We start from the raw sequence: 21,321 nt of genomic DNA on the forward strand, positions 1-21,321 counted from the left end.
GTGAAAGCCAAGCTGAGCTGACTAAAGGCCTTTTTACTAAAGGCGGACTAAGAATATGATATAAATTAATAATTACTTAGTTACTAATGAAAATATAGTAAGATAATTAAAAAACAATAATGAATTAAAACTAACAAGTATCTACTTAGAAATAAATAAATTAAATTGACCCATATCCAACCTCCAACATTTTCGCATTGGCTTGGCCACTTGCCGCGGCCGACTAGACTGGAGGGCTACCACGAAATTCCTTCGAAATCGGACCTTCCCGCGCACTCTCGTATTAAATCCTATTAGCGTGTGCTGGACGGCACGAAACGGAGTTCGAATTTTGCACTGCGTGGTAGGCCTGTAATCTAGTTGGTCTGCATGTAGATGGCCATGCCGAAACGTAAAAAAATATGACCGTAACTCAATTATCTTCAACACCGTGGCTATTCGTTAAAAAAAAGTACTTTCCACCCTAGAGATGAACATGCAATACGGTATTTGACAACTCCTGATTTTGCCATATCTTAATATTATTATGAAAATATAGATAAACTGATAGTGTTTAGCGAAGAGAAAATTTAAATCGGTTGAAAATTGGATTTATAGTGATTTTTTGAAAAATCTATATACCTGTCTCTTTTTCAAACGCTTTCCTCTATGCAGCAAGTATGGCGGTACTGGCGTGTGACGTCACATGCCAGTATGTCTTTCTCTGTCTAATCTTGAATTTCAAACCTTTATAACTTTGCTATTATTAAAGGTAGCTTGAAAATTGTTTTTCTATTCGATAACAGGCATTGCGTAGTTTTCATTTATAAAACATATACAAAATAGTCAAATACCGTAATACCACCCGGCTATATATCTTCCCATGAAAATTAAACTTACCAAACAGGAGAGATGAAAATATTTAAATCCGCTTATTGTCCTAATATTTTCTTCTTATTGTTAAAAAATAATTGTTGATAGTCAATTATTTTATTAAATTAAATTTATTTTTATTCAACTACTATTTTTTTCCCTGTAGTGAGGTGAAAAATTGTGTTTCGCTCGACTGTAAAGTTGTTTAGCATCTCGTGCCTTGAAACCCTCGGCAACGCTCAGGATTCCTTTTTTGAACCCCTCGCTTTGCTCGTGGTTCAATCCCAGAATCCCTAGCTTGCTCGAGTTTCAATTATAAGCACTGGTGCCAAATAGTAACTTTCCACCCTTGCATAACAAATAACTATTAGACAGGCTTTTATTTAACTTTACGATTGGGCTCAAATTTGCTATACATGCGTATATTTGCTGACAATGTAATAATATGGTACCATAGAGCTGAACTGATGATGCAGTAACGAAACAATAAGATAGTCCCGCCGTGTTTGGGCTCATCACAATTTCCTTGATTAAGCAAACGAAAGTATGCACAGTCGGCAATAAAAGCTTGTTTTAAAAAATAATTTTAGACACGAACGTATTTCTTTACCGTATGTTATATAGCTAGTAGATAGGCATAATATAGGTCTAAGGAATAAAATACTTCTTCATATTTAGACCAAGTGGCGTTTAAAACCGATTATCAGGTAGCTTAAGGTTAAGACTACTTGTTACTTAGGCCATCTGCGTTTTAGACCTATGTCTATGGTGTCTTAGGCCATTTAAGTTTTAGACTACTTGCTACTTAGACCAGCTGCTTTACAGACTACTTGCTACTTAGACCAGCTGCTTTATAGACCACTTGATAATTAGACCAGTTGCCTTATAGACCACTTGCCACTTAGACTAGCTGCTTTATAGACCACTTGCTAATTGGACCAGCTTTCTCATAGACCACTTACTACTTCGACCAGTTGCTTTTTAGATCACTTGCTACTTAGACCAGTTGCCTTATAGACCACTTGCTACTTAGACCAGCTGCTTTTTAGACCACATGCTACATAGACCAGTTGCTTTTTAGACGAAGTGAGACTAACCCGGAGCAAAGACAGCAGGACACCGAATTAAGGAATTTCTAAGTGACAACGGTGGAGAATTTGACAATGAGAAAGTTCGCAAGGAACTGAACAAATACAGAATAAATCAACGTCTAGTCATGCCCTATACACCAGAACAGAATGGTTGTAGTGAAGGCGATAACCGCACAATCGTTGAGATGGTCAGAGCGATGATGCATTCACACGAAAAGCTTCCTCAATTTTTGTGGGCAGAGTTGGTGAAGACTGCTGTTTACATACTGAATAGAATAGGGGCAACTGCTGTAGAACAGAAGTCTCCATTTGAGCTGTGGTTTGAAAAAAAAACGCAAATAAAACATTTGAGGATCATTGGCGTAACAGCGCATATTCCGAAACAGAAAAGGAAGAAGATGCAGAAGAAAGCAAAGAAGTGCATTCTAATCGGTTATGACAATGACGATGGTTATAGACTATGGCACAAAGAGTCGAACTCATTGGTTAGGTCTAGAGATGTCACTTTCAATGAAAGACCGTTGGAATCAAAAATAGAGATGGACGATTCTGAAGTATTGAGATAGAAGTTCCTTTGAAAGTCAGAAAGGAATACCAAGAGACACCTACTTCTGTTGCTGTAGAAATGAGCGAGGACACACCTATTGAAAGGCATAGTGAGCTTGAAATAGAGGAAAACCAAGGTGTTGTTGAGGCTCCTGCTACTAGCAGTGATGAGGCAGAGTTCGAAGATGCATGGCAAGAGGAGCCAGGACAAGATGAAACGATTGAATTAGAGGGGGAGAATGAGGAGAATGAGGAGAACGATGGCGAGATCGTTAAGCAATTAGCAAGATACGGTATGCAGCTAAGAGATCGATCACTCCTCAGACGTCCGGTCAAATTCAACGATCATGTGTCATACGTCGGCACGGACTCTTACGTAGAACCAAATACGTATAAGGAAGCAATAGCCTGTCCAGAAAAGGAATTGTGGATTAAAGCTATGGAAAGCGAGATTGATTCCTTGAAATCAAATGGTACATGGATTTTTGAGAAGTTACCTAAGAACCGTAAAGCCATTCCATGCAAGTGGATATTTAAAGTAAAACTGAATCCTGATGGAACAGTTGAAAAATAAAAAGCACGTTTGGTAGTGAAAGGCTTCAAATAGAGAAAGGGAGAGGATTATGACCAGACTTTCAGCCCTGTAGCTAGGATGGCAAAAGTTCGAGCTGTGATAAGTATAGCAGCTAGTGAGGGCATGGATTTAAATCAATTCGATGTCTCCACAGCTTTCTTGTATGGATCTCTATCCGACGAAGAGATATACATGAAGCAACCTGAAGGTTATGACGACGGAACGGGTCGAGCTTGCCTTCTAAGAAAAGGTCTATATGGTTTGAAGCAAGCTCCTCGTTGCTGGAACAGGACTATTTTGGATTTCTTCAAGGAAATTGGACTTGAAGTCAGTTGGGCTCACCCATGCCTATTTAAGAGAGAGAAGGCTAATGGGAAGCTGATTGTAGCTCTTTATGTTGATGATGGCTTGATTGCTGGGTCAAACAAAGAAGTAATCAATGAATTCCTTGAGCAAGTAAAAGGAAAATTCACGATTACGGCCAAACCAATCTCTTATTTCTTGGGAATCGAAATAGAAAGAGAAGGTAGTGATGTAAGAATACATCAGACAGCTTACGTGCACAAAATTTTGAAGCAGTTTGGAATGCAAGAGTGCAGACCGGTGACCAGTCCAATAGTCAAACAAGATATAGCTCAAAAACCAGAGGTTGATGACTACTTTCTTACAAACTACAGACAAGTTGTGGGAGCGCTTGCATATCTGATGGTTGGTACGAGACCTGATATCGCGTACGCCGTGAGTGTGGTTTCTAGAAACCTAGAGAATCCAACTGAAGCAGATTGTGTGAGATTGAAACGCATACGTAGGTATCTGCAGTATGCTCCAGACATGGGCAGTTTATAAAATAAAATATAAGAGAGATAACATAGAATGTTACAGTGACGCCGATCATGGAGGTGATATTGGACAGGAAGATCAACTTCTGGCGTTTTATGCATGTAAGCTGGTGGAGCAGTATCGTGGCTAATTCAGAGATAGCAGAGTGTTGCGATATCAACAATAGAAGCAGAGATAGTCGCAGCGAGCGAAGCAGCAAGGGAAAGCATTTGGCTAACTCGTCTTATCGGTAGGTTGACAAAGACAGAAGGTCTTCCAGTGTTGTATGTCGACAACGAGGCAGCTGTACGTTTAGCCGAAAACCCCGAGTTCTATAAAAGAACCAAGCACATTCGGATTCGTCATTTTTTTGTGCGTGAATTACTTACTAATGGAAATATAATCGTGAAGAGGATCAGCAGTGAACAACAGCTGGCAGATATTTTCACGAAGCCGCTTCCTAGGCCCAGGATTAAACAGCTAGTATATCAGCTAGGTCTACACATCAAGAGAAGGTGTTAAGGTGAAACCTCTACGTACATGATGTGACACCTTAGTAAAAAAAGGAAAAGCTGTGTCTTGTCAAATAAATTTGTCGAATGCTGAAACATAATATTTTATATGATATACGTTGATTTAATCTTCTACACTGTCACTTGCTAGGGCTTATAAGTAGTAAAATATACCCTCTATGTTAATCCAATGACGTATTATTTAGCAAAATGGGTTCAGCCGCTCAGTAGTTACTAGAGGACATAGGAATAGACATACATACATACTTGCATACATACATACGGTTCAAACACATAACCCTCCTCCCTCCCGCCTTCTTCGCAGTCGGGTAAAAAAAAGAGGTTCGAGTATTATATACATACTCCATTTATTTTAACATTTGGAACCTAACGGTAAAATTTACACCATTTTTTAAATGAAACAATGAAACTGTTTACAAAATGTGTTATCTTCTACAGTAAAAACAAGGTAATTTTAGTCGATTTGTGTTCGAAATACCGAGAATCGTGTGTTACAATGTGAGCGTTAATTCAAGCTTTAAATTAAACGAAGTATAAGGCTCGAGTAGATCGATTCCTTGGGATGGGAACACTTATGTACATGCGATGATCATAAAAATGTTGCTATAATAATTGGATTGACATTGTTGCTTACCAGGGTGATTTTTGAGTTGTCGAAACAAGGTTTACTTTACATTTACGTATAGCTCGTAACAATTTATAAAATAGCCAGACTGTCGTATTTTTGGCGCAAAATATTCGAATAAGGCAACACACTTGTTCTATCAAATTTGTCCTCTCGTTCCGTTTGGTAACGGTGTTTCTGCAGCAGTCTGTGGTGCATTCCTGTCATATTTGTAGTAAACGAAGGGGTCGGGTCGGGGTTGGGGGGAAGTAGAAATGTGGAAATCGATTTATTTTGTATATTGTATAGTTTATATTTACATCCGTAAGTTCGATACTTTAAATGCGCATTTGTTGTGGTACCGGTTATGTGTTAATTACTCTTTATTTTATTGATAAAAAGATAAAAGATAGCACAATGTTGAAGTTCAAGTGAATGTTTCAGCCTGTTGCTCAAAGTTTTGGACAGACATACACATAAACAATTTTTCAAATCAGCTAAATATTACAGTGAAGATCAATAATAATTATGAATAAAGAAAAACGGGAACCTGAATATCCTGCAGAATTAGAATCACAATTTATATTAAGATTACCGCCTGAGCCAGCCAAAGTTCTGAGTGAAGTTTTGAAAACAGGAGAAAATCTTAAGAATAGGCTTACCATACAGATAGAGAATGACATGCGGCATGGCGAAGTGCGCATGGACCACTGGCTCATGCACGCTAAGATCGTGGATTTGCCAACGGTGGTGGAGGCACTTAAAACTATTGATTGCAAAAGTTTTTATAAAACTGCAGATATTGCCCAGATGATGATATGCAAACAAGACCCTGAGCCACCATCTACTGACGATGAATCTACTGCTAGAAATAAAAAAAAAGATCCATACAAAGTTGAAAAAAAGTTTTTATGGCCTCATGGTGTTACCCCTCCCACAAAAAATATTAGAAAAAGGCGCTTCAGAAAAACTTTAAGAAAAAAGTTTGTTGAAGCTCCCGAGATTGAAAAAGAGGTAAAAAGACTTCTCCGTGCTGACAATGAGGCAGTAAGTGTCACATGGGAGATAATTAATGAAGAAGATGACCAGCTGTCTAAACCTGAGCCAAGTCCGTCATCAAGCTATAGATCTGAAAAAAGAACCAAATCAGAACGAGCACCTAAGCGGGAAGTAACAACTCCAAAAGCAAAAGCAACAGCGACTGCAACTGCACCTAACCCAGAATCATCGAATGTCGTTGACATATTTGGAGGAGCACTAAGTGACAGTGACTTGGAAGAAGAGAACATTAATGTTGGTATAGAAAACTGTCACTTATCTCCTTATTACAGCCGTATATCAGATACAATTCAAGATGGATTACATGGCTCAGAGTTCAATTCTCAAATGTTTCCCTTTCCTGAAACTCCTAAGGCAAGCACAAGTAAAGCCTGTAAATTTGGTGTACTTCCTGTTGGTACTGCAAGTATAGGCTTGTCCTCAGAGGATGATAGTGACTATCAGAATGCACGGACAGACATATCCAAAGAAAATATGAGCTTCAGAATAAATCAGGTCAAGACTGAATTGGATGAACTGAAACAGCGGAGACAAAGGACTCAACATGAGATTTCAGGAATAGAGAACCAGGCTCTTCGACAGCGGTTTCAAGATGTTCTTCATACTTTGAATCAGGATATAATGTTTAAGGATATGGAATATCAGGGTTTGTTAACCCTACAAAACTCAGAAGTCATATAAAAGCTATAATAGCTTCAATAATAGCTTGAAATAATTTGAACTAAAAATAAATAGACCACTTTATATTTTATTGCTTTTGCAAATATGTATTTAATTACCTCAGGAGTATGAGTTTCTTATGTTGCATTCCACTTTTTTTTTATTACTTTTTTAAGGAGATAGATAAGGATAACATCGGCAACTATAGACCAATAAGCCTCATTTCAAATGTTTATAAGATCTTTGCAAAAGTGATCCTGGAAAAGATAACAAAAGTTCTAGATGAAAACCAACCAATAGAACAGGCAGGATTTAGAAAGGACTTCAGTACAATAGACCACATCAAAACACAATCAAGCAAGTATTAGAAAAATATAAAAAAATATATAAATATAAAAATATAAAGAATACCAAAAACCATTGTATATCTGCTTCATAGAGATTACTCCAAAGCCTTCGACAGCCTAAATCATAAATTTATATGTATGAGCCTGAAAGAACAAGGAGTGGATGAGGCCTTTATACAAATAATAAAATCCATCTGCAAAAAATGCAAAAGCCGGATTAAATTGGAAACAAAAGGAGACCAATTCCCTATAAACAGAGGCGTGAGACAGGGCGAGCGCTCTCTCTCAAGCTGTTCAATGCCTTACTGGAATACATATTTAGAAAATTGGACTGGGAAAACTATGGAATCAACATCAATGGTAGCCGCCTCAACCATCTGAGATTCGCCGATGATATAGTTTTGTTAGAAGAGGACCCCAATAAACTAGGAGACTTGTTAAAAACATTAGTAAATGGACATTTGAAGTGGGGTTGGACGGGACATATGCTGCGCAGCGGAAGGGACAAATGGAGCAAACAAGTAACCTTATGGTACCCAAGAGAGGACTGTAGAAGAAAGGGGCGCCCAAAAACAAGATGGAGAGACGACATCCGCCTAACACTGGGACCTTACTGGACAAGGGTAGCAGAAAACAGCTCAGTAAAGAAAGCTGGAGGAGGCCTATGCCAAGAGGCACGCTGAATTCAGAGACACAATATAGAATAGAACACTTAAACATGTACTGCTGAATTTTTTTTTTTTTTGTTTATTTGACTGGATGGCAAACGAGCAATTGGGTCCCCCGATGGTAAGAGATCACCACCGCCCATAAACATCTGCAACACCAGGGGTATTGCAGATGCGTTGCCAACCTAGAGGCCTAAGATGGGATACCTCAAGTGCCAGTAATTTCACCGGCTGTCTTACTCTCCACGCCGAAACACAACAGTGCAAGCACTGCTGCTTCACGGGAGGATAAGCGAGCAAGAAGTTGTAGAGAATTCAGAATAGAAGGGCTTTAATTATTATTATTATTATTATTATAAGCTTGTGATTCATTGTTGATTCTTTGTTTTATATCCATACAGGTAGGTACATCCACTTCAATGTTTAGACTTATGTTCAGAAACATACATAACTGTTGTTGTTGTTCTCATTAATCTCAAAATAGTGTAATTTTATGAGTACACACAACACTAGGTTCTAATACCCAATCCTGCAAATTCCTGCAAAGTCTGCATCCATCATCCCAGCCTATATATGCCCACTGCTGGACACAGGCCTCCTCTCACAATGAGAGGGCTTGGGCCGTAGTTCCCACGCGGGCCCAGTGCGGATTGGGAACTTCACACACACACACACCATTGAATTGCTTCGTGGGCTTGTGCAGGTTTCCTGACAATGCTTTCCCTCACTGTTAAGCTTGTGGTAAATTTCAAATGTAATTTAGCTTATAAATTTCGAAAAACTCAGGTGCGAGCCAGGGTTTGAACCCACAATCCTCTGCTTGGGAGGCCATAGGTCAAACCACTCCAAAGGCAATTAAGCAATCTCTTGGGATGAGTTAATTAGAAATAAATCTTTAGTGAAATGTTATTTTAAATTGGTTCAGGAGTTGGTAGCAAATTATCTCCTTCATACAAATAAATATCATCAAATATAAATATCATGGGACACTTGACACCAATTGACCTAGTCCCAAACTAAGCAAAGCTTGTACTATGGATACTAGGCAACGGATAAACATACTTATAAAGATAAATACATACTTAAATACATATTCAACATCCAAGACCCGAGAACAAACATTTGTATTATTCATACAAATATCTGCCCCGGCCGGGAATCGAACCCGGGACCTCAAGCTTCGTAGCCAGGTTCCGAACCACTTGGCCATCCGGTCGTTGAACAAAGTTTAGTTCCTTATTATATTTCTGTCTACAGACTACCTATGCTGATATTTACTCAACCACACAAATAGTATTTGTCAGTTATATTATGTCCTTTTAGTTGTTACATAATTACTGAAATAATTTGAATTATTTTAGATAGTTTGGTTGATTTATATATTAATAGAGTTGCAAATCCCAGTAAGCTCTACCTACGTTATTATTCCCTGTTCCAAACCGCCGATATATTAAATACAAAGTGATGGTTAACAATTACCTAATTATATCTGTGTCAAATAGTGTGTTGATGTAAGTTTTGGACTGTTCACTTAAGAATCTAGGTAATATTATATTTGTATAAGTAAGGCTTGTTTAATTTGCATAGCATTTTATAATATTTACCTACTTCAGTATTGTTATTATGAATTTATATTATTTGTGCCACAAGATAGGCTCAGCCCAAGTCAAGTGGTTTATGTAGGAGTCATTGGTACCTACAAGCTTGTTCTATGGAATTATGTTAAGTATTGTTTGTTAAAATATACAAGTCACTTTGAGTTACGTTTAGTCTAAACTTTAGTCCATAGTTATATGTCTTTTAAGTAAATTGGATATAAGTAAAACATACTGATTTTTATAAAAGTTATTAAATGTTTAGGAACTTTCAGGTTACCAAATTCATTGTATAACCAATGATATTATCATTGTGTATAAGGAAATGTTATCACGCAGGCTATCAAAATTAAATTTATAGCATTAGTTAAATGTGAACTTCGATTTTTATAATTTATAATATACTTACCTACCTACTTCCCCGCTATAATTTTCGAAACAAAAGATTTATGTTTAAGATAGAGGATGTGAGTTGGGTACTTACCATAACGAAACCTCTAGCTATTTTATGTTATGCCGAATTTGCTCCTAATTAAATTAGAAAATAGTTGCAGAAATGTATAATAATGTCATCATCATCATGTCAGCCAAAAGACGTCCACAGCTGGACATAGGCCTCCCCCAAGGCTTTCCACTCAGACCGGTTTTGTGCTTTCCGCATCCACCGCGATCCCGCGATCTTAACCAGGTCGTCGCTCCATAATAGATGTGTGTAATGTTAATAAATAAATTTTTCTAGGGAACAAGAAGATTAAAAAAAAAATGTTTTAACCACTATAACACAAAGAAAGGAGTCAGAGCTTGCGAGGGTTTCAAGTTATCCTCGTAAGTCCTGACTTTTTTTTATAATACAGACAGAGCTGAGAATTGTAAGTTTTGTGATTTTGGACATTATTTACATACATTTAAAGTTGATATTTCATTGAAAATTTGTACTCCACCAAGTACCTACAGTCAGGGGCATAGATATCGACGACTTTGTGCACTTAACATTAAGGCCGTGTATACGTATTTTTGAAACTTTGTCAGAGTCGATATTTTTGCCCTTGACTGTACATTCGACACTTATGTAGAAGAATTTGTATTTTGTGGGAACTGCGCAATTCTCCGGAATAAAAACTATCCTATGTCCTTCCCAGGGTCTCAAACTATCGCCTTACATCTTTTATCAGTTTAGCGGTTCAAGCGTGAAGAGGCAAGAAACAGATAAACGGACGGACAGAGTGACAGATTCGCATTGTCACAGCACTAATTATTAAAAAGTCGGTTTTGTTTTTATTTACCCCATGTTTTCTTTGAATATTATGTTGATACATTTTCTTGGGCCAAGTCAAAACTTGAACTTGAACTCAATTAGTTCAGCTGATTTGAAACATATAAAACCCGCAACACGCGAGTCCGCTTTTATGTGGATTGATTTGTTTGTCATACACTCAGATTAAATAAAGAAGTGTAAATAAATAAGTAAGTAAGATTTTATTTAATCTGAGGTCATACATTTCCATTTCTATACATTTTGGTAGTTAAGTAATTAATTTAAATATTTTTTGTCCAGACCTTACCTATTCTACGAAGTTCTATTTTCGAACTTTGTCGTGCCATTGTGTTCTTTGCAAAGAGGTTCTTTCTTTGTAACGGTAAATAATCCTCGATAAAAAGTAAAAAAATACTGTGGGAGAAAAACAACACGACACAAAATTCGAATTTTGATTTTCGAAGGCCTCCCATAGGTGCGGCCACATGCTGTCGCTCAACGCTCGTTTCTAGCATTAAATCTGGTTGCGTGACCCTGTTTAGAATTTCTCGCGACTCAAAAAATTCACCGCGTCCAACATCAGCGTCAAGATGGCTGATTTCTCAACCCACTTTATGGTGCCAGTCGTGGCAGTGGTACAAATTTTAAAAATTTAAAAACCCCGACACAAAAATATAAAAAAACACCCGAAATAAAACGCCGCCTAAAAAGACAACTAATAAGTAAAAAATAATTATGCACTACCTAGCTGTTGCCCGCGACTTCATCTGCGAATAATTCGTTTATCCCTATCCCGCGGGGACTATGCTGATTTGCCGCAAAATTAGCCTACATTAATTTAGTATAAGTACCTAGTATTTTTTTTTTATCTAAGCGTCGTCGGTGTCGGGGGGCGCTAAGGTTAACAGGAAACTAAAGAACATATGTTGTATTTTTTACCCCGACACCGACGACGCTTAAATAAAAAAATATTACTAGGTACTTATACTAAATTAGGCTAATTTTGCAGGAAATCAGCATAGTCCCCGCGGGATAGGGATAAACGAATTATTCGCAGATGAAATCGCGGGCGGTGCATAATTATTTTTTACTTTATAGTTGTCTTTTTTGGCGGCGTTTCTTTGTCGAACGTTTTTTTTATTCTTGCTGGCGTTTTTTTGTGTCAGGGGTTTTTTAATTTTTATTTCATGTTTTTTAAACTTTGGTATATTTTTTAAAGTCTACTAGTGTGTTGGATATCCTGGCTGCAGCATCAGCTCATCGTGTTGCCACTATTGCATTGTATGTAGAATCAAATACTGATCGAAACTAATCCAAACACGATATAATTTGCTATGGTTTTATCAAGTGTACCTACTAGTGTTCTGGATATGGTGGCTGCAGCATCAGGCCGAGAATTCCATTATATTGCATAGTTATATAGCATACACGGGTGTTTCTAATTTTAGGCCCCAAATATGTTTGAAAGTAAAGTAAATACCCATTATACGTCTAAGATTCCTACCGCAGCGAACAAAAGAGCTGATGATCTTGAGAAGGCTGAACCGATTTTGATAAAACATGCCTAAGAACCACCGCTAGAAAACCTCATCATAATCATCATCATGTCAGCCGAATGACGCCCACTGCTGGACATAGGCCTCCCCAAGGCTCTCCACTCAGACCGGTCTTGTGCTTTCCGCATCCACCGCGACTCGCGATCTAAACCAAGTCGTCGCTCCATCTTGTTGGAGGCCTACCGACTACCGACAGCCGCGGATGCCATTCGAGAACCTACGCTAGCTACGGTGCCACAGACACATAGCGGTCAAACTTATGAAACCCCTCTTTTTGAGTCGGGGGTTAAAAAGAAATTAGAATGAATAAATATAAAAAATAAGCTTTTTCCGAAAATAGTTTTTTTTTCTAGCGATATAGCTCAACATTAACTGTTGCTATATGTCACGTGACCAGATTTGGCGCTAGAAACAGAAACGAGCAACGACCGGCTGTATGTTGCCGCACCTGTAGATCATTAGATCAAGCCAATCAAGGCACAAAATAAATTTAGCTGTGGCAACCCCAGTTCTGTTCTGTCATTGAATGTCAAAATTATTGACATTAGCTTGCTTTGCATTGTGGATGGGCTTGGGCATTGGCGTAGTTATTTAATTTGAGAACGCCGAATAGGTATTAAAACAGCCGGAAACTACTTGAAAGTTTGTTCCCTTTATCTTGTAGGAAACCACACCTCACAATTTAGTCATTCCTAATTCCTATAAGCTTACGCTTGGGTTGATGCTTCTATTAATAGATGTAGGTGGTGTGTTAGCAAGCGGTCGTGCGATTGATTTGCAAGTTTAGAAGTTAGGTGGTGAAGGTAAAGATGGACTTTAAAATGCACGAATATACCCATGCTGTGGTGGGGCGCGTGGCGCCGGCGCTGCGCGCCACGGACCGAGCAGACTTCAACGACGCTCGCCACCAGTACGAGTATTACCTGCGATTACTCAGCGAACTGAACGTAGACGTGAAGGAAGTGGATCTGCCTGGCTCTTTTCCGGACAACGTGTTCATTGAGGATGTTGCTGTGGTGTGCCATGGGATAGCATTGCTGCCAAAAGGATTGACAACTGCTGAGCAGCTAAAAGTAATAATTGTTCCTGTTTTCTTATTGTTGTTAAGATATTTGAATGGAGCAGTCATTCATAGCAACTTATCACGAAATAATCACCATAATATTTTAATATTGTTCTGCAGTCATCCATGGACCCCTTACTTCATACATAACTTTTTTTCTCGTCTATTGCATACCTCATGTTAGAAAACATAATGTAAATACATATAAAGTTAAAGAAATGAGTCCTGGAATGGATTGTGTACAGGAAGTCAGTAAAGTAGTATACATATACATAATAGTATTAATATACATAGAAGTAGTATTAATATACATACTTGTGTTTGCGTCCCATTCTGTTATATGTGTGTTGTCTTGTACCTGGGTTGCACAACAAAGCTTCATGCCGCCACTCATTTGTAGTCTGGTTTTTATGAGTAGTTTTATATTTAGCATAGCTACACTTATTCACTTTCTTTTCTTCAATTTGTCTGTTTGTGATTGATATGGTTGGTACTGGTCCGTGTTGATCAATATGTAAATGGTGTAAATTATATTGCCAGCCATTTCCTTTTGTCGGAGGCATCGCAACGCAAAAGAAAATGTTTAAAAATTATTTATTGCCACAACAGCCGTATTTGTATTATTATCTTTTACACTGAGCCACGTCACTTCTCCCTTGTCTATGGTTTTAATTTTTTTATTTTTTCTCCGTCTGACTGGGGCAAACAAACTGGCTCATGCATACATGTTTATTTAACGTTTGCACTCCACAGAAAACCAGCGTTACTGCACATAATGTGCGGCAACACATGCTGAGTGGAGACCCTTTTTGGTATCCTGCCGTGTCACCAAGTAACATAGTTTTAGTGCTAGTTTTAGTCTTAGTTTTAGGAGGTACTTATGGAGCCAAAATAAACCTTTCTTTCTTTCTTTCTTTCTAAAGTCATGCCATTGGCATTACATTATAGGGCCCAGGGAAAAGCAAGTACAACGCATTTGCAACCACAAATTTTATTGCTATTATGCTACACTCATATAGTAGCAATGTTTTTCAGCTTTGTAGCAAAAACAGATAGCCTATTGTGTAATGTTTCTGACTCTCTCTATTACAATCAAATGTCAGAAATGTTACACAATTGGCCATCTACTTATCCTCATAAGCCTTCATGTACTTCACAAAGTACAAATCAACTGCAAGAATAACTGCCAAATGTACTTGGTCGAGTACAAATTTTTCAATGAAATAAGAATTTTAAATTTATGTAATTTTCAAAATCACAAAACTTAGAATTCTCGGCTCGGTCTGTAGAACTATATTTGAAAAAAAAAAAAAAAGTCAGGAGTCAGGAGGAGGTTAAGGACAGAGAGCTTGTTGGTTGGATTCTTGGCACAGAATGAGTTAAAAGCGATTGATCAAACACTAGAACCTTTTGCTGCATTTGCTGGCGTTAATTTACTGGCCTCTTGTAAAGCAGGGGCACTGCTAAGCGATCTTTTTGTTTTTAATTTTTTTGCATTGCTTTATCCTAGCATAATTTCGAGATACCTAAGTTTTGAAACTTCTTAAATTGATAATCTAATTCTTCATCTTTAAATATGAAATGAGAAGAAATGAGATCCATACATTAATGTATGGATTTTTTTGCATCTAGTTCACAGTCTACTGTCACAAGCTGAGCGATTTTTTTATTTCTTAATGTTTAAAATGTTATTCATACCATTTAATGTGGACAAAATATTGGATCAATATTACTCCAGCCGTTATGGGGTATATTCCTATTGCTGAAGTGTATAACCATAGTGAAATAGGAGAAGTGTGTAAACACCGACCCTTTAGGAGACTTAACTGCTTACTCCAACGCGGACGCTTAGGGTTGTCGATGTCTATTTTCGATTAATTACCTACCGGCAAATAATTTTAGTACGAAAGTTAACTTAAAATTATCTTATGTCTGTGTCTAGACAAACAAGATTCTATGCCGCTATATTATTATTATTATACTTTTAAAAATATTTTTTAAAAATTCGCCGGAGTGGCGATGGCGACTGTGTACATACTACTCATGTTTACATTCACATAATACTATAACTGTATTGTTTATAGATAGGGAGGTATCTATTATTTTTTCATGTGCACGAAACTATAATATCACACTACACTTATGTACTACTAATACAACTATACAATACAAAAAATACGTAAGTACGAGTACGCCAACCTAAAATATGGTCATCTCGCGAAGCGACCGCAACAAGAGCGAGCTAAAATCAAAACCTACTGCACCGACGGCAGCGCAGCCTTGACTACAGAAAACTTAATCCTCCTTAAATTTTCTGATCAGTGTGTGAGTGCGGCGGGTGCGAGCGCACCGGCGCCAACCGGCGGGCACACATTTAAACTCTTTAAGTCCTCGCGTACTTTATAATAAAGGACTAATTAACACTAAGAATAACGGCCGAATGTACTTTATAAAGTAGAAATTGTTCATTGAATGAAGAATTCTAAGAGTTTTGAAATAATATCCAAAATAACAAAGCAGGTCAACCACGTCAAAGGTCTTAAGCACTAAGTTTGTTAAAAAATGTCAGGACTCGGGAGTTTAAGCCGCGCGATGTACTTTTGTTTGTAGTGAACTTACCTCTCCTATTTTACTATGTTATAACATTCTCCTACGCACATCATATTATATCATTGCTATTGTTATAGATAAAGGTGGTTAAAGAAGTGCTAGAGAAAGAGTTAAACCAAACAGTCATAGAGTTGACAGACCCTGATGCAAGAATTGTTGGATCTGATGTGCTCTTTACAGGTGAGAATTTTGTAGTTACAGTGTAATATATTATGTACAATTGATTATTGTCCCTAAAATAAATAAATAAAAATAAATAAATTGACCTTTGTGTCTTCCATAATAAGGAGTCATTGGATGTAGTTAAAGCACAACTCGGAAGGAGTCTCAATGATATATGATTTAACAATTTAAACCCTTATAGGTATAGGTATTAGCGGGCTGTTTTCCGCAACTCGACGTCTAAGTGCGCCTATTTTGCGTGATTAGGCTGTAGGCACTATTCATGTCAGCCTAGCTCCTGGAGGAAGCCTAGTAGACCCTTCACGTTGCCGGCGACTTAAACCCTGCATTATTCTTGGTCACTCTTGGCTGACAAAATATGGGGTCAGACACTAACCTCACCCACTTTAATTATGATGTCTGAATTGGGGCCTTGTACTTTATTTGATGAATTAATTAATTAACTTCACTCATCATAATTGTGCCAAATAGAGCAGTAGTAGACTCACAAGTGCTATAAAACTAATAAGTGGCTACTTTAATGCAGACCTTGACCTATTTATCTTCATATATAGGTATAGGTACTTGGCATGTTTAGGAACAAAACAAACAAATACTGGTTAGATCTATGATTATGATAAAGATTGATGTAAATATCTGATGTCCTCCATGTCATGTCCGACAAAGGCGAACCTTTAGGCTTGTTTATTATGTGCCCGAATATGGCTGGCAAAGCCAAACTTAGTCTTATGATAGTGGTCAATTACATTGCGCGCCCTGTAATAGGACCTTTAAGACTAAGTTTGTTTTTATTTTTACTGCATAGAGAGAAACGTTTTAGAAAATGAAAGATATATTTAAAGAAATCCTTTGAATTAAATTTTAAACCAATTAAAATACCGTATTTAGTTACCTTGTTACCTTGCTACTTGAGCCATTTTCCGGAACTAATAATGTTATAATATAACAGTGCCAATCTGATGCATTTTGTATATATTTTTATGTGTTTTTTGCTTAGTTAGTCTGGTAAATAATTGCAGGGCGAGAGTTCTTTGTGGGCATTACAGAGACCAGCAATGAGGCAGGTGCTAGTGCTGTCGCTGAAGCTTTCCCTGAGTTCCCTTGCACACCAATCAAGGTCAATATTGTTTTTTTCTAATACATTATTATTTTCGCGGACATCATTTTGAAATATTATACACACTCTAAGTCACTGCGACAGTTTTGACGAGTCTAATGATACCTCATATGTCGAAAACCTCCAACCGCTTTGGTCCTCTGCCAGAGAAACAGACATACATACAAACACTTGAAAAACATAACCCTGCTTCAGGCAGTAGTGTAAAAAGAAATATAACCAGTTATTTTTGTGTAATAGCTAAATCAAGTGAAATATTAATGTGCATTGCAGGTGACGAAAGGTGCTCATCATCTGAAGAAGTATGTGACAGTAGCTGGACCCGATATCCTCTGTGTCGGTGCGAGCAAGGAGGCTAAAGAACTGCTGAAGAGAATGGAAAGAGAAGCCAATTTTGCTTATCAAACATTAACAGTTCCTGAGGACGATGCAGCTAATTGTCTCTATGTAAATGGCACACTCATTCACAGAGCCATAGAAGAGATCCCTGAGTCATTTAAGGTAAGAAGTATGTCAAGTTTGTTGGCTTTAAGGCTTCTTTCCAGCGTTTACAAATGAATGTATCTTCCTTTCCTTGATGTTTTATATCATCCTTAGTCACCATATTTTATACAACAATGCATGCATGAATATCTGATATGATTCTATTTTCTAAGGCCGGTAGACTGAGGCCGTAATGACTGACGCGCGAGCGCTCGCGATCGCATTCTCCATCTCTTTCCACCTTCACCATACACTGTACAGAAGACACTGGTTAAAAGCGACTGTGATTCGCAGTGCGTTACACAATAAGATGAAGGAGGGAAAAGATGGTGAATGCCATTACGAACGAACGTTAGCGCGTTAGACGACGCGGCCGTTCATATAGCTAGACCGTTTAAATGAGTCCTCGCCTGCGCGGTTCAGGAGCGGGGGGGGGGGGTACGACGACAAAGGGGACCGAGAGGGGTGCGGGCGGCAGGCGCATTTTTGTTTTAACACATTCGCTACGCTCTACGCTCGTAACGCGTAGCAGCGTTTTTTCGCTTTGCAGCGAAAACTGCCTACGAACAGAGAAGGCGCCTAGCGTGTTCTTGGCACTGAATGTGTTAACTACGTGAGCCCGCCGCCCGCACCTCCCGGTCCCCTTCGTCGTCGTACCCCCGCGCCCCTGTTCCGCACGTGCGAGGACTCATTTAAACGGTCTACCTATTATAGTAACTGGTGATAAAGAGTTTCGCTGTTCTCACTAATGACTAATGTCTCCCGGGTCTAAAGCACTAAATTTTTTACAATTAATGCTTCTTTCAGGTATTCTGCGAGAAAATCGACTTTGCTAGAAGATCAATCTGCTTCTCTGAGTTGGCCAAAATATCGACTGGTCTTAGTTCCTGCAGCTTGTTCGTGAGGAAAATGTAATTTACCTCTGTACGGGTTGCAAATACAAAACCACCTTACCTGAGCAGAACCAGTGTTACATCTGTCTGTACCGGTATATATTTAAACATTTCATACCACTTCTTCCAATTTTGAAATTCCAAAATATTTTATGTATACACTGGGTCTGCATCCAAAAATAAGTGTTCAGTATAATATTAGAAGTACTAATATATTTAATCTATTTCATGTTTGATAGTATTGATTATCTTTTAAAACCTACCTTAACAATAATTATACTGAATAAGACCAATACTTACAGAGTTTAAAGTTCTTGATGACTGTAGAGAGTTTCTGCTATTTTATGCTTATTAATTTTATTGTGATTAAGATGAATCTCCAGTGCACAATTGCATGATCTTCCTCAGTGCTGTATGTACCTCGTTGTCAAATTAAGTTATTTATTTATACACTTAGAATAATTGACCAAACATTTAGGTATCTACTCTGAACAGTCCAATGTAAAGGTATAGTTCTCGATTGGCGTCTGACTAACATTAAAAAAACGCTTACCATCAAGCGTGATTGTTGTCAAACGCAAGCCTATTTCTGTATAAAAAATAAAATGAATAAAACCAGTCACAAAAATGCTAAGCCGGAAAATTTTACAGCTATTCATAAAATCCTTGCACAGATTTTTTTAGGTCAGATCACCCGCGCTTGTTTTGTCATACACACTACACAAATACACCTACATGAAACACAAGGTATATGTAGTGTGTAGGGCAAACACCCGCAAGGGATCCTGCTTCATAGGTAAACGGGGCATAATATATTGTAGAACATACAATTTCCAGGGGGGGGGGCAGCTGCCCTCCCCTGCCCCCCCTGCGTACGCCCATGTCCTTGCAATACATTTGATACAAAATGCGACCTGACCGTGCGATTTCGTATATTTTCATTAAAAGCTTTATAAATTGCGCTGCGTGCTGACGCTTAATTTTTTGGTGTTCAGAAATGTAATAATCCTTGGCTGGCTGTGCAAAGCGATTAGTACAATGTATCTAAAACAAACAAGTTTGTTTATTTCCTAATACCTATGCATTCCTATGAAAAACAAGTTTTAGTTTTTAGTTTTATGAATATGACGATTGATAATAATACTCAAATGTGTTGTGACAATAATTTCGAATGTCATTGGTAGTGACTTCTAGTGAAGGACACAAGTAGTTGCATTACTACATATACCTTGACAACTTCGTATGTGACACTCGGTAGACCCTGTCGCAGGGAGCCTCTGCTGCTTTTAACAAGTTTTTTTGATCATCATCATCATTATCGGCCGGAAGACGTCCACTGTTGAACAAAAGCCTTCCCCTTAGAACGCCACAATGAACGAAAACTCGCCACTTGCATCCACCGCTGCACTGATTTCCCGCATCTCTCACGATGTCGTCAGTCCATCTGGTGGGAGGCCTGCCAACGCTTTGTCTTCCGGTTCTTTTCTCCCCTGACGGTTATCTGTTCTTCGAGCGATGTGGCCCGCCCATTGCCACTTCAACTTGCATAATTTTCGAGCTATGTCGGTGACTTTAGTTCTTCGGCGAATTTCCGTATCCCGGATTCTATCGCGCAAAGAAACTCCAAGCATAGCTCTCTCCATAGCTCTGAGCCTCTATATGGTCAACAGTCAAGGACCACGTCTCAGCGCCATAAATCATCACTGGCAACACACACTGGTCGAAGATTCTAGTCTTCAGGCACTGCGGAAATTGGACGAGAAGATATCACGAAGTTTCCCGAACGCTGCCCATCCGAGTTGTATTCTTCGGTCGACCACTATTGTTTTTTTTAAAGTGCGGCAAATGCTTATTGCAACAAGGTTGCACCGAGTGTCACATACGAATTTTTCAAGCCTGTGTTGCCTTCACTATAAGCAATATTTTGTTATAACATCGTTATTAAGGCATAACCCGAGTTCCGCGATTTAGCCCGCTACTCATACCTGTACAGGGTGTTAAAAAATCCTGTACTGTACTGTAACCCAATTAGCGCTACTGATTGATACTGATACGATATTAGTGGAAAAACATAGAAAATCTAATAAAAAAAGTTTTATATGGACGTTAAGTCACAAGAAGACCTTATCTCCATACAATATTTAAAAAAAAACGAATTTCAATGTCTTTCCTCTTACGATACAAGTGAAAAGACATTGAAATTCGAAGTATTAGTACAGAAGCTTTTTAACATGTAAACCAAATTGCCTTTTTTCTATAGAAAGTGTGTTAGGTGTGTCGTGACGTTCTCGGTTTTCATCTTGATACTGAAAATGAAGATTCCTTAAGAAAATAATGATGTTTATTTATTGCATTCCTTAGACCAAGATTCCATGAGTACATCCATTTACTAAATTCGCCTATTCAGCGTTCGGAGCATTCCTACCTAGTTATTTACTGAATTGTGATCCTATAGAAGAGTCCCAATGTATTACGAGTACATTGTAAACACTTACATACTCGTAATAGAAATAACTTACGTCTTGTATAACGTTATCTGAATAATTTATTGAATCAGGCGTTCAGGCGAACGTTATCTGAACTAATTATTCTGTATTAATTGGACACAAGTTGTACAGTCAGCAAAGTAGTTGCACACTTTGGTATAGTAGACGGCACGGAAGTAGAACCTAAAATCATATTTCCCTCTCGCTCGTTTGGGACAAATGTGAGCAAGAGAGTAATACGATTTTGGTTAGGTTTGGTTTCCATTTTCGTGTCGATTTACAATCACGTGTGTAAAACAACAGAGGATTGAAGAATAAGTGTGCTAA

The 21,321-nt window shown here is 38.1% G+C and overlaps 2 protein-coding genes across 2 annotated transcripts; both read left to right on the top strand.

Annotated features, from left to right (window-relative positions):
* The first annotated feature begins 4,992 nt into the window (after nt 1-4,992).
* Nucleotides 4,993-10,393, top strand: LOC141436169 (transcription initiation factor TFIID subunit 7-like). The gene has a single exon (XM_074099054.1). The coding sequence runs from the start codon at nt 5,548-5,550 to the stop codon at nt 6,757-6,759; it is 1,212 nt and encodes a 403-aa protein (XP_073955155.1). The 5' UTR covers nt 4,993-5,547; the 3' UTR covers nt 6,760-10,393.
* A 2,331-nt stretch (nt 10,394-12,724) lies between these two features.
* On the top strand, nt 12,725-19,176 carry LOC141436071 (N(G),N(G)-dimethylarginine dimethylaminohydrolase 1). Its single transcript, XM_074098916.1, has 5 exons — nt 12,725-13,232; nt 15,910-16,012; nt 17,035-17,132; nt 17,406-17,633; nt 18,423-19,176. Exons 1-5 carry the CDS (start codon nt 12,969-12,971, stop codon nt 18,528-18,530), a joined length of 801 nt encoding a protein of 266 aa, XP_073955017.1. The 5' UTR covers nt 12,725-12,968; the 3' UTR covers nt 18,531-19,176.
* The last annotated feature ends 2,145 nt before the right edge of the window (nt 19,177-21,321 follow it).

This window comes from Choristoneura fumiferana, chromosome Z (assembly GCF_025370935.1).
Source record: "Choristoneura fumiferana chromosome Z, NRCan_CFum_1, whole genome shotgun sequence".
In the NCBI taxonomy this organism is placed as follows: Eukaryota; Metazoa; Arthropoda; class Insecta; order Lepidoptera; family Tortricidae; genus Choristoneura; species Choristoneura fumiferana.